Raw genomic sequence first — 18,584 nt, 5'->3', positions numbered from 1 at the left:
CCTTAAAAAGTTTTGGCTCAATTTCCCTAAGAAACTAGAAACGTATAATTTAACTATTCAGCTTCTAAAGCCAAGCCTGTATTATTATATTAAAGCAAAATGGTTTTGATTCTCAGAAAAAAACTTGACAAACTGTTCATTTGCATGAGTTTCATTTCCTTCATTAGATTTGCCTTTGCCTGATATACAAACGGCCTCATTACACAGTCATAGCACAGGCAGAAAATGATCACTGGCTTACTTCCTGGGCACCCCCAAATCGATGAATTCCAATTGAATTTCCTTTATCAGTCTAGCATTCACAGAAATGTTATTATCATCATACCTAAAGCACCTTCTCACATTCCACTTGCTCTTAATCAATGGATCAATAAATCCTTTCTGATTGAGAAGTTGCAAATAATGCAAACATTCATTGCTTCATGTAGCATCTCCAATTACCTTCTCCTTCACCCCCAATGAAACCCTTACCCTTGTGTCTTTCATCTGGTGGTCGAAAATTATGAGGATGGAACATTGAATAGATTTTGTGTGGGAACAAGGCACTCATTGTATTCCTGATGCACTATGTTGAAAGTTGAGCCAACAAGATTTAGCAATTTATGTTTAAAGCAACGGTTTGAATTAAATCACTTGAGCAGAAGTTCTTTAAACGATGGCATTTGATCAAAATCAATAAGAAAATTCTTGGGTGGAACAATATCACATTAGATCAGATTCAGTTCTGATCTCTGACGCCCTCTGCGTGGAGTTTACACAATCTCCCTGAGGGTTTCATCTAGATCTCCAATTTCTTCATTTGACTGGGCTACTTCTATGCGGTTGGTAGGTTAATTGATGTTCTAAATCGCCCCTAGTATGCAGTTTAGGAGGTAAAATCTGGTGAGAATTTGGGGAGAATACATTGGAATCAGTGTTTAATGAATGTAAATAGATACTCTTTGGTCAGCATGGCTTCTGATGGCCAAAGGGCCTATTTCAGAACTGGGTTCCTCTTTAACTCTGAGTAGTAAGTTTTCATACAAATCACGTTCAGCAGGATGGTGCATGTCTATCACTAACTGAGAAGATCTAGCCAGACAATACTGTTATAGTATACTGCAAAGAACCTCAAATTTTTCAATGCTCTTCTTTTCCTTGAATATTAAGTTTCTATAAACTATAACTGTGGATCAAAAAGTTAACCAGTAAAATCCTTTCATAATACCAAGAAAACATTACATTAATGGAGAAAACATTACAATAATGTAAATAGCCATGCACTGTAAAAGATAATAGGATGTAATTATCTCACACTGAGGTTTCATGACAAAATTTTTCAACCAATACAACCGTAGCACATCAGTGAACTGAAGTGTTACATGCTGGAATTGAATTACTGTACAGTAGCAATTACTCTTCATTCAAAAGCAATAATGAGCATTCATGTCATAAGACAAGTAGGCAGAAGCTTCTCTGAATAAATGGCTCTCTGTAGAAAACATCTTTACATCAATTTATATATATGCAAAGATGTAATAGCCAGAATTCTTAGGGCTCATGCATTGTATTATCTATTCTTGATCTTATTAATGGACAGCAAATATAATGTCTTTTCAATATACTTCTGAACAAGTAGAACGGTGCCCAAAATTTTTACACTTTATTCTTCTGATTTAGTTACCACATAATTAGGTTTGCTTTTTTAAAATGAATAACTATGAAATATAGGCTATGAATGTTGAGGAAATGCAACTGTATATCATTTAACTATTTTAACTCATTCAATCACAACTAAATTGTTTAACTTCTTGACATTTGGATCCACCAAGTTCTATACACCTTTCATGTTTTCTGTTCAGGTTATAACAAATGTGTGCTTATCCATGTTAAATTCTATCTGTATTAATTTACATTAATTGAATTTCTCTGAGTCCTTTCACTGCTATCAGAAAATACTGTATTTCAATTCAATAAAAATGCATAAACACAAGATATTCTGCAGATGCATGTAAAAAAATACACATTGTTTGGAAATATTGTAGACACAACCAAACACCTTTGTCTAGGTATTTACAGTATATTCAATTTATTATTGCCACTAAACTACATTGCCCAACAATTTTTGCCTTCTTTGTAGCCAGCTTATTTTAATTCACTTTGGCATGATGCTGCGGTATAATTTTCTATAACCTGCATGAACTAAATGAAACAAAATTCAAATTGTATCCAGTAGAAGCTATATAAATCTGTGAGAGAGAGAGAGAGAGAGAGGGAGAGAGAGAAAGAGAGAGAGAGGGGTAGAGAGTAATGTACTTAAATTGAATTAGATACCAAGATATAATCTTCTCCCTATGCACAAAAGAACAATTGTTTCTGGCACAAATCTGGCACCTCTTCCAGTTTTATCCTTAATTTCTGCTACTATGCAATTTATTTTTACAATCGGTATCCAAATGAAATGTATACATTGGGTACCACTGGTATTTTAGTATGCAGATAGGATTTAGTGATATGGGTTGGCGCTGAGAATCTCAGAAGTCAATTTGTGCTTGTTCAACCAAATCTTAACACTCGAGACTCATGCAGTTTGCCTGCTGAAAGTATTTCAGTATAGACCAGTTGATGAGAGAAAAAGAAATGCGCAAGGCAAGCAAAATGGATGCCCACGACACATGACGAAAGCCCAAAAAAACCCCAGAAATGGCAGAGAAGATGATAATATGCCACAAAATTTAAAATATCAGAGGCATTTCAGAGAGCAATAGCTGAATAGAGTTTAAGTAAAGGGTAAGGGTCATAATGAGAAAAATCACAAGGAAGAAAAGAATGATTATTCACATTCAAAGCGATAAAATGAGAAAGTATGGATTAGTGCTTCTCTATTTTTTCTTGAAAGATCTGCATTTTCACATTCAGTAAAATACACACCGATCTCTTACCCTCCACCTGCTTCCCAGGTGCCTGATGATGCCATGGGATGCTCCTTCTAAGGAGCTGAGTATTCCCCAGGGATTCTTAAGACTGATAGCAGTCCTGCAGTCATGGCAGCCAGCATTCTGAGTGCAGCTGTATTTTTATTAACCTTTATAGGAACTTCCCAATTGCCTTTATTATTAAAGGGTCAAACTCCTTTCAATTTTTGCTACCCTGTCCCATCTCCCCTCAACTGAGGGAGTCACACACCCCTGCTTGGGAATCACTGATATGGAATGGCGATATTTAAAATGATAACTCTGCAGTGTGCAAAATGTTCACGGTTTCCACCTGCTTAATACTGTGAGTTTTTCAGCAGGCGTTGTGCAACCAATGTGTTGTGATTGGTAACTGCTAATTATCAGTACCAAACAGACGGTCAATAGGGAATGGAAGTGGTCCCATTAAGAGTAGTCACCTAATTTTCTTTCTCAGAAGAAAATAAAATGGTATAAAAGTAAGATGAACCAGATTCTGCAATAATAATGATAAAAAAAACCACAAGCGTTCTCCATTAAATTGACAGCAACATTGGGACTTCCACATCTATCTGCTTAAACTATAGAAATCTAAAGCAGTTTACAGGCCCTTCGGCTCACAAACCAGAAACCACAAAGTAGATAACTTGACAGTTTTGTTACAGGCTGCCCTATGGGGCAATCAAGGGCAATCTATGGAACTAATGTAAATTTAAGAGACACCTGTGAAAAAATTACCTGAAATTTTTAAGCTTTATTGAGATGTGGTCTAGATGAGATTTCACTATCATTCTAAGTTATACTTACCTTTCAGCAAACTGACAGTAAATTGCATCTTATATATTCCAAATACCACTCAAGTTTTCTGACTTTATGGTGAACAGATGTAATTAATTACAATTCTTATAAAAGATGAATATGGGTGATGCAATTTTACCTCAAAAAAGTGCCTTTACTTAAAAAAGGCGAGAGTTAAATCGGGGTTGTTGGGCAGTGTGGCTCAAAGGGCCGGAAGGGCCCATTCCACGCTGTATCTTAATAAATATATAAATCAATCTTCATTGCTTTATTTCTACCACTGATTTTTTAATGTCCCTGTCTCTCTTTACTTATTTTCCTTTGTCTGTCTTTCACTGGTCCGACTTGCAACTTCTCATTTAAACAATTGAAGATGTGATGTGTAAACTTCAAATTACAGAAGAATGGACACAAGTTAATTCAGAATGTCAGATCTCAGTCTGATGTGGAATTATTCTGTCGCTGCCCTGTCTGAAGAGAATCACTATCACAGAGGAAACAAGGCAGAGGGCACAAATACCCTTTCTTTGAAGTTTTCATTTCCTCAAATTCAGAAGCAACCCAAGTAGGTTTGGAGTCTAAGATTTAAAAAAAATGAAATAGCACATTCGCTGCAATTTTTCTGGATTCAGATTAGATGTTAAGCTTTTGATAGTGGAAGAGAAATATATTTCAAAACTGGTCTCAGACAAAGATTGTGGGGTCTCATATAAATCCATAAAGTTGTAAGAACCTACTGCTCCATTTGCCTTAGATACCTTGTTCTTTATCCCAACTCAAGTGAAGCCATTGCTTGTAATCTATGGCAGCCTTGAAGTGAAAATTGAATTCTGTATTGCTATGAGTACAAGTATTTAAATTTCTACTTCAAAATATAGGTAATAATCTGGGTGTGCTGTGTTTTCATCTTTGTAACTTTCCCAGGACATTGGGAAAATATATCTGGTTGAACTCCAGATGTGCGAGATACACTGAGACGTTTAAGTGATCAATTAAGCCATATGGAAACACTAATTTGATTGATTTGCTTTCCCCTTTCCCTCATTAGTAATTCATCAGAAGGCCATTTAAGATCAGCAATTTTCATTATGATTTTTCTCATTAATAATGATGTTATCAAATTTTAGATTGCATATTGCTGCCTTCGGTTCTGTACTGTTACTCTTGAGTGAAATGTCCTGAATGGTTTAGCCATTTCTCCATCAAATGACATACAGTGAACAACCACCTGCACAGTATGGCAGCAGTCCTTTGTCTCTGCCAAAGATTGTTTGACAAAATCTGTTAAGAATACTATCTCCACCATCTAATAGGAGAGGAATAAGTAGAAGCAGGGGGAACACAGTCTCCCTCATTCCTTTCCAAGCCACTAACTCAACTTGAGCATAACATCCTTCATTTTCATGGATTTTTGCATCACCTTTAGCCACAAATGAGGCACCAGGAATGTGAAAGGTAGCTAACATTGTTCCCAAAAGTGGAAAGGATAAACCAGGAAACTACTGGTTGGTGAGTCTTTCATTACTAGTAGGGAAACTACTTGAACAAACTTTCTTAGGAATGGGGATGATGGCACTTGGCAAGGCAGGGACTGACTAGAAGTAATCAACAAGTATAGAAGAGATTGGTCGGATGTTCTCTGAAATGGAAGGATTCAGTTACAAGTAGAAATTGGATAGGTTGTGATTGTTTTCACTGGAACACCAAGGAATGGTATTATAAAGGTTTATAAAATTGGTAAGAGTATAGACAGAATAAATAGTCATTTTCCAAAGGTAGGGTTGTCTGATATTAAAGGATCTGGGTTTAAGGTGAGAGGAGAGATTGAAAAGATATCCGAAGTGCAGTTTTTTTCTGCACATAGCGGAGGCAGTCACAATCGCAGCATTTAAAAAGCATTTCACAGGTACATGGATAGGAAAGAAATAGAGTCATAGGGGCTAAAAGCAAGAAAATAGGATTAGTGTAACTAGAAATATTTGTCAACATGGACAACTTGGGCACTTTCTCTGTTGTACAACTCAATGACTCAGGAGGTCAGGCAACATAGTCATATTCATAGTCATACTTCATTGATCCCGAGGGAAATTGGTTTTTGTTACAGTTGCACCTTAAATAATTAAATAGTGATAAAACCATAAATAATTAAATAGTAATATGTAAATTATGCCAAGAAATAAGTCCAGGACCAGCCTATTGGCTCAGGGTGACTGACCCTCCAAGGGAGGAGTTGTAAAGTTTGATGGCCACATATGACGCTCTGTGCTGCATCTCGGTGGAATGAGTCTCTGGCTGAATGTACTCCTGTGCCCAACCAGTACATTATGTAGTGGATGGGAGACATTGTCCAAGATGGCAGGCAACTTCGACAGCGTCCTCTTTTCAGACACCACTATCAGAGAGTCCAGTTCCATCCCCACAACATCACTGGCCTTACGAATGATTTTGTTGATTCTGTTGGTGTCTGCTACTCTCAGCCTGCTGCCCCAGCACACAACAGCAAACATGATAGCACTGGCCACCACAGACTCGTAGAACATCCTCAGCATCGTCCGGCAGATGTTAAAGGACCTCAGTCTCCTCAGGAAATAGAGACGGCTCTGACCCTTCTTGTAGACAGCCTCAGTGTTCTTTGACCAGTCCAGTTTATTGTCAATTCGTATCCCCAGGTATTTGTAATCCTTCACCATGTCCACACTGACCCCCTGGATGGAAACAGGGGTCACTGGTACCTTAGCCCTCCTCAGGTCTACCACTAGCTCCTTAGTCTTTTAAGCTGCAGATTAAGCTGCAGATAATTCTGTTCACAACATTTGTAAAGGGAGAATAGAGTCAGTGTTTCAGTTCAACGGGCCTTCATCAAATATACTGACCTTGATAAAAAAAAAGTTTTTAAAAATTGTTTAAAATGTGAACGTTGAAATGCTAGAACTTATTTCAAGCTGAGATAGTGCATTAAGGCAATATCTTGGCAATGTTAACCACTGCTTTTGTCCTCTTTAAACTGTATTACATTTATCCCTTCAACTACAGGGCTGATGTGAATTAAGAGAGCAGTGTGAAAATCCTCTGAAAAATTTAAAGCTTAGTTGAGACATAGTCTAGATGAGGTTTGAATACCGTACTAAATTATAATTATCCTTTTGCAAACGAACTAACAATAAAACACTGATTTGATATGCATCTCATATTTTTTAAATTTCTGACTTTATGGTGAACACCTGGAATTATTCACAATGCTTACTGTTGATTACTACAGGCGATGCAATTTTATCTCAACAAAGTGCGGTTATTTGCTTAATTTGTTTAAAAGTTTTCAGTTCAATTTGCATTTCAAGATGCCAAATTATTTTACAGCGCTGAGGAACAAGATGTTCAGGTTCGGCATTATTCTGAGTACCCACATTAAATACAGCTTAGCTCTTTCCTCTAACTACACGTCGCCAGGCTATGAATGATGCATCAGCAACCTTGAGCTGGCAACACTACCATGGCCCTAAATATTAACACAAATGTATAATTGAAATCAATATGTAATGACTTATCAGTAATGTGTTCTATTCTTATATCTACAGGCAAGTCTCTAATCTCCAAGATATAACAAAGATGCTGATTAATCTTATATGCTCTGCTAGTAGTACTGTACCTTGCAGGGCTGATACAAAAAACATAAGTTACCAACACAGGAAAGATGTTTGTCTCTACTGCCTAAGAATAAAAAATTATTTGGAATAAAGTGCTCATAAGAGAGAAGGAATGATGACATCAACAGGAAACCACTTGGACTACTCTTTTCAAATAAGTGTCTCAAAAATACATTTTTCAAATTAGAGTTAAGACAGAACACTATGAATGGATGGGCCGTTGATAGTGAAGTTGTCATATGCTTTTGTTCTAATTCTTGTTAAATCCATTGCTCTGGCATGCCTGAGACTTTGACAGACAGAGATTCTGGACAATTGGATGGATTCATAACCCAATACATTTTAATTCACTTTATTTTAAAAGAAAGGTTACAAATAACAGTTACAAAGTGGATTTATTATTATCAACGTATGTATGCAGCGTACAGCCCTGAAATTAGATTTCCCCACAGACAGCCACGAAACAAAGGATCATGGAACCAATCTGTTCAGAGAAAAACATCAAGCCCTCCTCCCGCACACGCAGAAAGAGTTGTGCAAACAAAATAATGAGCGAAAACACAGAATATAAAACACAAAATCTAAAAGCATATTTCAGTTACAGTTACCCATGCAAATAAAATAACAAATTAAGTTATTCATACAAATAAAAGCTGAAGTGTGTATCAATGTAGGTTTTGCACAAATGTGAACTCTGGAACAGAGGTAAGGCTATAAGCTGAAAATATAAATTATTGTTCTTCATATTTCCTATCAATGGCTCAAAATGACTTTACTTGAAAGGAACACACATCAAAGTTGCTGGTGAACACAGCAGGCCAGGCAGCATCTCTAGGAAGAGATACAGTCGACGTTTCAGGCTGAGAAGAAAAGCATTTTGCCACAGCCGTTAGCTGTGGAAGGTGTCGTGGAATTGAGAGTAGTTCTTTTATCTCTTACAAGGAGTTTTCACCAAAGATTGCCCATCTCTAATTTTAATTACTCAGTAATCAAATCCAACTGCAAGCATGAGCAACAAAGAGTTACAGTAGGGCAAAGTGAAGATTAAACAGTTGCAGGATTTTTGCACTTCGATTTTCACTCATTTACCTCAGTGGAGGATGTGTGGCTTTACTGCTTTATTGCCAGCTGTAGTAACTTAAATGCAATAAGAATAATGGTTTAGATCAGTGTGTGCAATAACTGTCTTACAGAATTAGTACTTCTTGTGTTTCCGTGCAGCTTATGAGTAACGCTTGTACGGACGGATTACTTCCTTATCAGTAAGATGCAGATTCAATTTTCATTAATCACATCCAGAGAATATGCTATAGCAAAGCATCTTTGCATGCATTTGTGCCTAGGAAATAGTTTTGTCATTTTTTTTTTATTACATTTGAAGGTTTAGCAGTTTATGTGATGCTAACTGAAAGGCAGGCAGTTTTCGACTGCAATGCACATTGTCAAAAAGAATTGTCCCAGCCGTTTTATAGGTGTACTTACTCTTACGGCTTCAGCTTTATTATGAAACATTTGTTCCATATCCTTTGCCAGTTTCTTGACAAGCTGGAGTCCATCAATTTCCTTAACAGTGACAGTCTTTTCATGCTCTTTATATTTCTGTGGGACAAAAAAGGAAGACAATTAATACACATAATGTCATTCTAATTAGCTGGTAGTAGCGCCATATCATCATCTAAATTTTAAAACTAAACCTGAAATCGATAAAGACCACCCTTCAAAAATATTTCATTGGCAATGAACTCTGCTTCTTTCCTTGATGTGAATTCTGTAGCATAAAAATGTGATAAATATGGACTGTGCCATCAAATCTCATCAAGTATATCCATTAACATGTTTCTTTAGCCGAATGGAGTGAATTATGTGTGCTAAATTGTGCAACATCCCGTTATATTTTAGATCATACTGATCTCAAATTCCAAGTCATTTCTAACGCAAAATTAACTTCTTGAGGAAATATCTGGGGGAGGGGGGAGAAAAACAATATCAAATTGGCCCAATTTTTAAGCAAATTAACAGCTGATATAGCTGATTTTTTTCAGACATTTTCAAAAATTAAACAAGATATGAGAGATTCCCAGGAACATATAATTTCAGGTTGGAAAATATCATAAGATAATAAGATATAGGAGCAAAATTATGCCAATCAGCCCACTGAGTCATTGGGTCATGGGTCAGTCAGTCATGACCCATTGAGTCATGACTGATATTTTTTCCCACATTCCTCCCTTAACTCCCTTATCAATCAAGAACCTATCAATCTCTGCTTTAAATACACCCAATGATTTGGCCTCCGCAGCCCTCTGTGGCAATGAATTCCACAGATACACCACCCTCTAGCTGAAACAAAAGTCTTCCTCATCTCAGTTTTAAAGGGTTGTCCACTTATTCTGAGGCTGTGCCCTGAGATCTTAGACTCCTCATTACCACTCTATCCAGTCCTTTCAGTATCCAGTAGGTTTCAGTGAGATCTCCCTCACAGGTTAACCTTTTAATTCCTGGAATCATACTTGTGAACCTACTCTGAACTCCCTCTGGTGACAGTACCTCATTCCTTAGATTCTGAGTCTAGAATTGCTCATAATATCCCAAATGCAGTCTGACAAGCACCTTATAAAGCCTCAGTGGTACATCCTTGCTTTTATGTTCTAGTCCTCCCAAAGTCAATGCTAACATTGCATTTGCCTTCTTTACTATCAAACCGACCTACAAATTAACCCTAAAGGAATCCTGAAACAGGACTTCCAAGCCCACTTGTAATTCTGATTTCTGAATTCTCTGCCCATTTAGAATATAGTCTACAACTTCCCAATGCTGTATTCCATCTGCCACCACCTTGCCCACTCTTCCAACCTGTCCAAGTCCTCCTGCAGTCTCCCTGCCTCCACAACACCACCTGTTCCGCAACCTGTCTTAATATTGTCTGCAAACATGGCCACACTGCCATCAGTTCCTTAATCCTGATCACTGACGTATCCCAACACAGACCCCTGTGGAACTCCACAGCATGTGCTAATAGATGCAGCAGTGAGAAATGAACCATACGCAATAAAAAAAATAACAAGAATGAAGGGACATTGTAAATGAAAAAACAATCTTGCAAGTAGTAACACAAAAATAGCTGGAAGTCAGTTAGACAATGCAATTGGTAACATTGTGCATAAGTTTTCCACTTTGGGTGCAATAAGAAAATTGCCCCAAAATGTGTTCGACATTGTGCTCATTAATTACTTTGACCATAATAAATGTTTCACATTTCCCTAAAAATTGCAAGACTGATTCTTTCTTCTATACCTTCCATTGTTCTCTCACCCTCCTTTCTTAAATATTTTAATTGGATTAATAACTTTCAATTCACAAGATGCATTTCAAATTCTAAGAATTTAGGAAGATCACTATCAGTGCCACCTCCTTTAGAAACCAGGATTATAGTCCATCTGGGTAGGTTTGTCAGCTTTTAGCTCCAACACTTTCTCTTTGATGATATCGTTTACTTCAGGTTCTTCACCCCCTTCAGACTCTTGTTTCATCATAAATTTCATTGTTTATTGAATCTTCTACTTTGAAGATGGATGCAAAATATTTGTTTATTTCCTCAGTAATTACTTAAGGTTTTGTATGTGTTTTTTTTGTATTAAAAATCCAATTTTTATCAGATCTGTATGTGCTTATCCTAATGAGAAAACTACACTGTTCGTCAAAGAAATTGGAAACACAATATTGTTTGGGTAATCACATTGAAATCATTCAGTGGCACTTGCAAATTCCTGGCTGGTGGCTTTCAAAACCAGAAGAGCAATTTGAGGAATCCATTTTGAGTGGTTTGTGAATATGCTGTTGGTAACTTCTCCTCATTCAGACAATCAATGCACCCAGAATCAGAATCAGGTTTATTATCACCGGCATGTGACATGAGATTTGTTAACTTAGCAGCAGCAGTTCAATGCAATACATAAACTAGCAGAGAAAAATAATAATAAGTAAAACAAAAACATAATAATAAATAAACAGCACGGTGAAGGTGGCAGATAGTGTCTATCTGAGGCAGTATGGTTCAAAAATACACATTTGCTAGACTTTGGAAGTGTTGTAGGCTATTTTCAATGAACAACAAGTTATTTTCTGTTATTCCATCAACAAACATACCAGTTGTAATTATAAATGAGCAATTCATACCGGGATTATTTCAAGTAACTTTACAGCGTGCTTCCTGCCTCCTCTACTCCTGTGGCAGACAGGTCACACTGAATGCTCTGGTCCTTTCTATTCAGAAACAAAATCACCATTTTCTAAACTTCTGTGTCAGTTAAGTAGATAAAAGCATCCCAAGCTCAGGTTTATCCATTAGCAAGGCCTACTTTAGAAAAGAACAGTTGCAGGGGTGGAAGACTATGTCGAGCCTCATTTAAATGGTTCCTCTCAGCCAGCATTACTGCAGCATTGGGCAAACGCCGTTTCCCAGAAACCTCAGAATTGTATGAAAGTCTCATTCTCTCCTCCATCCCCTCAAATTCCTTAATCAAGAGTCAGGGAAATTGTTTCCCAAAGTATGCAGAACCTGCACCACATGAATCATTGCAGAAAGTTATAACAGGCTTTGGTGTCCTGCTCCAAAAATTGTCAAGGATATTACAATACATATTCACCCAATCCTTATATACTATTAAAAGAGATTAGTAGTAACACTGCACACAGCCTGAGCAGTAAGCATCATTTGTTTAATGATTCTTTTAATTGTCCAAAGCATTAAATTGCAGCATAATTTAACACATGATAGATTTATTTGAACTAAAAATGAATTCATTCTATTTATAATGATACTCTGTAAAGAATCATTTTAATATTGGTAATGTCTCTAAAGTTTGATAGTTGCTATTATTATATTAAACAATTATTGCCTATAAATTATAGTAATTCTTTCTGATGTTAAAAATACTGATTATAAGCTTGCCACCAAAAAAAACTATTTATTCTTTTCAATTTTCTCCTAAGAAAATAGCTTTGGTACCGTTTAATTTTTGACTTTCTATTTTTCGTTTATGAGGGTCTCCCACTCCATCACACAAATGCTCCAGGATCCCTTCATGTTTCTAGTTGTGCTTCAACTTCATACCACTATCTTCCTCCATTCAGAGACTAAGCTTTTCCACTCCTGTTCCGGGAATTCCACCAACCAGGTTTTACGTACGCATGTCTAACCCCAATCTCCCAATCATGACCTAGCATAACTGAATTGCCTTCAGTCCTGTCCTAACCAGTTTACCCCACTTTACCCTGATGTGTGGCAAGTCCTGGCACTGCCACATATCCCACCTGCTGATGTGCAGACTCTGCCACGGGACGGCATAAACACAGAAAATATTTTAATTTTTTTGATATCAATTGCTTAAAGTCTGTTAATTTGCTTCAATATCCCCCACCTTTGATAGGTCACCTTAGTTCTTCACACTGTTTTAGAAATGACAGCTCAAAGAAATGCTGTTTGTTCCTTTAATTGTAATCCCTTGCCCTGTCCTTTCTGTACATCTCTTCATAGAACATAGAACAGTACAGTACAGTACAGCCTCTTTGGTCCACACTGCGGTACTGACCCTCTATCTCACTTCAAGATTAATCTACCCCTTCCCTCATCCCTAGTCCTCTATTTTTTTCATCGATCTCCCTATATAGGAATCTCTTAAATGGCCCTGATGTATCTGCCTCTACCACCACCGCTAGCAGTGTGTTCTATCCTCATACAAAACCCAACCTCTGACATCACCCCTATATTTCCGCCCAATCTCCTTAAAATTAAACCCTCTCATCAGCACGATGGGAAAAAGGCGCTGGCTGTCCACTCTATCTATGCCTATATCAAGTCGCCTCTATCTTGTACACCTCTATCAAGTTAGCTCTCATCCTCCTTTGTTCCAAAGAGGTAAGCCTTCTTCATGCATTATTATGGTACCATAAACAGTAGCATAAAACAAATAATTAGACACCTAATTTCTTTTTAGCAGCTATTTACTCTAACAACTAGAAATCTTGCCAATATTTCTTTTCTCTCTCCACACTAGACTTTGAACTCCAATATAAATCTCAATTGTTCAGCTGCTGTTTTAGCATGCTCAGTTCCACTTGGCAGTCCTCAGCCCAGACTTCACAAAGTACAGCTTAGAGAAGTTATATAATCCTCATACTTATTCATCCACACAAACCTACAAATCAAAGCATATAATTGTTTCAAATAACTCCGACACTTCTGCTTCCATTACTCCACCCAGAAAGGCTTTTATCAGTTTTCTTCTATTGTATAATACTTTCAAAACCATTTTCTTATACTTCACACTTGACATTTAACTTAAGGTCCCAATATCAATGCTTAGAAATTAGATTTCACCCATTTCCAGTACATTTTGAATAGGTATATTGCACTAAAACAGGACTAATTCTGCTTCCATCAGCAGCTCCACAAAGGACTGTCTTATGCCTTCCACAATGACTACTGAGAAGTAAACTGGAGATCGCCCGGCAATCGCAAACCAATTACCTAAAAGGATGGTCTACAGGCAAGGGGTGGGCGGATGGAAATAGGGTGAGAGGAACAAATCTCCTGTGTGTGTGAACAGCCCTGCATTACCATATAATCATATAACAATTACAGCATGGAAACAGGCCATCTCGGCCCTTCTAATCCGTGCCAAACTCTTACTCTCATCTAGTCCCACCGACCTGCACTCAGCCCGTAACCCTCCATTCCTTTCCTGTCCATATAGCTGTCCAATTTAACTTTAAACGACAATATCGTACCTGCCTCAACCACTTCTGCTGGAAGCTCATTCCACACAGCTGCCATTCTCTGAGTAAGAAGTTCCCCCTCATGTTATCCCTAAATTTTTTCCCTTTAACTCTCAACTCATGTCCTCTTGTTTGAATCTCCCCCACTCTCAATGGAAAAAGCCTATCCATGTCAACTCTATCTATCCCCCTCATAATTTTAAATACCTCTATCAAGTCCCCCCTCAACCTTCTACGCTCCAAAGAATGAAGACCCAACTTGTTCAACCTTTCTCTGTAACTTAGGTGATGAAACCCATTTAACATTCTAGTAAATCTCCTCTGTACTCTCTATTTTGTTGACATCTTTCCTATAATTTGGTGACCTGAACTGTACACAATACTCCAAATTTGTCCTTACCAATGCCCTATACAATTTCAACATTACATCCCAACTCCTATACTCAATGCTCTGATTTATAAAGGTCAGCATACCAAAAGCTTTCTTCACCACCCTATCCACATGAGATTCCACCTTCAGGGAACTATGCACCATTATTCCTAGATCCCTCTGTTCTACTGCATTCTTCAATGCCCTACCATTTACCAGGTATGACCTGTTTTGATTAGTCCTACCAAAATGTAGCACCTCACATTTATCAGCATTAAACTCCATCTGCCATCTTTCAGCCCACTCTTCTAACTGACCTAAATCTCTTGCAAGCTTTGAAAACCTACTTCATTATCCACAACTCCACCTATCTTAGTATCATCTGCATATCTACTAATCTAATTTACCACCCCATCATCCAGATCATTAATATACATGACAAACAACATTGGACCCAGTACAGATCCCTGAGGCACACCACTAGTCACCGGCCCCCAATCTGACAAACAGTTATCCACCACTACTCTCTGGCGTCTCCCATCCAGCCACTGCTGAATCCATTTTACTACCTCAATATTAATACCTAACGATTGAACCTTCCTAACTAACCTTCCGTGTGGAACCTTGTCAAAGGCCTTACTGAAGTCCATATAGACAACATCCACTGCTTTACCCTTGTCAACTTTCCTAGTAACCTCTTCAAAAAATTCAATAAGATTTGTCAAACATGACCTTCCACACACAAATCCATGTTGACTGTTTCTAATCAGATCCTGTCTATCCAGATAATTATATATACCATCTCTAAGAATACTTTCCATCAATTTACCCACCACTGACATCAAACTCACAGGCCGATAATTGATAGGTTTACTCTTAGAACCCTTTTTAAACAATGGAACAACATGAGCAATATGCCAATCCTCTGGCACCATCCCCATTTCTAATGACATTTGAAATATTTCTGTCAGAGCCCCTGCTACTTCCACACTAACTTCCCTCAAGGTCCTAGGGAATATCCTGTCAGGACCTGGAGACTTATCCACTTTTATATTCCTTAAAAGCGCCGGTACTTCCTCTTCTTTAGTCATCACAGTTTCCATAACTTCCATAATTACGGTCTGCCTAGGTAAGCCCCATGCCCTGAGTGACACCAAGCAGCTGTGAGGTGTCAGCTGATGAAGGGGCCATTGCTCACTGAAGACTTGATTTGCACAAATGTGATGGGACCACCACCAATACAAGTTCCTTACGACTGGGCATTGTAAACTGAGGTTAGTAGATACTGTGTGCATATTATTGAATTCAATTGAACAATAAAGTTCATGTACAAGATCATGTACATGTACACAATCATGTACAAGACTTCAAGTCACATCGGCAGTAGAGGATCTGTGACACCATTAGCTGTATGACTGACACCAGGAAAATATCAGCCACGGTAAAGTAGGTGGAATACCATCTGTAAGTGATGGCTAGAGCAATCTACCCCAAGTAGACGTACAAATAGATCCTATTTCCATGCTCTGTGACCTAATTCTCTATAGATTTATTAGATATAAATACAATATTATTCATGTCCATGGTAGACTGAAGAGATTAACTACACATAAATCACACAGGACTAGAAAAATAGTCTGCTGACAGAAGATTATCGACTTGGCATCCCTTTTGTACATTCCTTCCAGAATAAGTGCTTTATCTTGTACCTCAGTGACCAGAACTGAATGTAGTGCAGCAGGCACAGCATGACCAAAGTATGCGCTGTTTTGGAATGAGGACTTTATACTCTTGCTGACTTCACTACCTTGTTAATCAGTCCGGTAATCTGTTAATTTCCATTCATATAGTACATAATATCAATGCATGCAACATTTTGAGTGTACTTCTTCATTTTTTGCATTTGTCTTGACCATTCCACAGATTCATGCCCTCTAGCTAAAGGAATTCCTCCTTACCTCTGTTCTAAATGGACGTCCCTCTATTCTGAGGGCTGTGCCGTCTGGTCCTAGACTCCCCCACTATAGGGAACGTCCTCTCCACACCCACTCTATCTAGGCCTTTCAATGTTCAGTAGGTTTCAACGAGATTCCCCCCCCCCCCATTCTTCTAAATTCCAGAAGTACAGACACAGAACCATCAAATGCTCCTTATATGTTAACTGTTTCATTCCTGGGATCATTCTCGTGAATCTCCTCTGGACCCTCTCCAATTCCAGAACATCTTTTCTCAGATAAGGGGCCCAAAACTGCTCACAATATTCCAAGAGTGGTCTGACTAATGCCTTATAAAGCTTCAGCATTACATCCTTGCTCTTATAGCCTTGGCTTCTCAAAATGAATGCTAACATTGTGTCTGCCTTCCATACTACCGACTCAACCTGCAGGATAACCTTTAGGGCACCCAAGCCCTCTGATTTTTTGAATATTCTCCCCACTTAGAAAATAGTCTACACCTTTACTCCTTCTACCAAAGTGTATGACCTTACACTTCCCTACACTATATTCCATCTGCCATTTCCTTGCCCATGCTCCAAATCTGTCTAAGCCCTTCTGCAGACTCCTTGCTTCCTCAACACTTCCTTCTCCTCCACTTATCTTTGTATCATGTGCAAACTTGGCCACAAAGCCATCAATTCCATCATCCATATCACTGACATATAATCTGAAAAGAAGTGGTTCCAATACCAAATCCTTCAGAATATCACTCATCATTGGCAGCCAACCAGAAAAGGCCTCTTTTATTCACACTTTTTGCTTCCTGTCAATCAGCAATCTTCTATCCATGCTAATATCTCTCTTGTAATACCATGGACTCTTATTGACTCATCTCTATCCTTCCTCAGCTTTTCTGACTCCTTTTTCTGGGAATGGGCTAGAGACCAACGTCCACTCTCAGTCCACTTTCCTAGTTTATTAATCAGTTTTGCTGTTGACGGTGAAATGATACCAGCACTCTGAGCCCTGCTGTACACAGCAGCAAAATGATAATTATTCTCCCCTTTTCCAGACCAAATCAGTGCATAACATATCTAATACTGTATGTCCCAAATACCAGAACACAGTCTCTGGAACTTGCTGCAGTGGTCAGCCTCACTTCTGCTTAGAGCACAGTAGGCTACACTTGTGTAAGTATCAGTGGAAAACTTTTTAGTGGCACAGTTAAATTCATATGTTGGTATATTAATGTTTTAATAACAATTTTTAACAAAAGATAAATGAACAACAGCTTCTACAAATGGGAAGTCAATAATCCTTAATCAAGTTTTTCCTTGGTACATTAGAAGAACAGCTGGAGAGTTGTTGATTTTCAGTGGGAAATACTTCTGCTTGGAAGGGATTTAGGCTCAAAGACAAGAGCATTTGTCATTTTTTGACAGGGATGCAGTAAAGCATTGCTTCAACAGCATCCACTTTACCAGATCATTTCACACAAACACTCAGAAAGGAAAACCACTACTTCACTGTCAGCACATTTAATGCTTTTCATGCTTTCGAGTCACAATTTTTTCACGATAACTGAGCATCTAGTAATAACCTGCCAAAAGTAAGCCAGAGGGAGTTCAAGTTTGAATGATTTTGGCAAATCCAAACAAATTGATGTTTAAGAAAAAACAGTACAAATGAAAGGCAGGTTGGTCAGGAGTTGGTTATACAGAGAAAGGAACTATGGTGAAAGAGAGAGAGAAAAGAACAAATCATACCAACCAGCCTTACTTCTTTTGAAATGGAAGATGCATACTACAAAGATGGAGGAAAAATCACAAGTGATTACATTAGAAAAGGGGAACTGATGATACCCGAAAATTTTTTAAAAGTGTTGCAGGCATTGTCTTGCATGTTAAAGATATTCATGGTTATAAATGTATTTTAAAAATTAGTCTTGGAATAGGCTTTACTTTTCAAGATATTTATCTTTTAAATGAGAGATTTGCCACATTGTACTTTGTCTGGGTTAAATTTTATCTGATTCATGCGTGTGAAAATGGCAAGATAAAAATCCAAAGAAATTCTTCTATTCTTATCTTCTTAACTTCTTCTAACGTTATCCAATAACAATGCT

General features: G+C 37.8%; 1 protein-coding gene across 4 annotated transcripts in view; it reads right to left on the bottom strand.

Annotated features, from left to right (window-relative positions):
• Window positions 1-18,584, bottom strand: part of cacna2d3a (calcium channel, voltage-dependent, alpha 2/delta subunit 3a) — a 797,416-nt gene that overhangs the window by 651,937 nt on the left and 126,895 nt on the right. For all 4 annotated transcript variants that reach the window (XM_072280402.1, XM_072280404.1, XM_072280403.1 and 1 more), the window contains one exon: window positions 8,858-8,974. In XM_072280402.1, coding sequence (XP_072136503.1) covers window positions 8,858-8,974 — 117 coding nt within the window. The remainder of the gene's footprint in view (window positions 1-8,857; window positions 8,975-18,584) is intronic.

The sequence above is a fragment of the Mobula birostris genome, chromosome 16, assembly GCF_030028105.1.
Source record: "Mobula birostris isolate sMobBir1 chromosome 16, sMobBir1.hap1, whole genome shotgun sequence".
Taxonomy (NCBI): Eukaryota; Metazoa; Chordata; class Chondrichthyes; order Myliobatiformes; family Myliobatidae; genus Mobula; species Mobula birostris.
The sequence above is the reverse complement of the archived record's forward strand: the minus strand, read 5'-3'. Positions and strand labels throughout refer to the sequence as shown.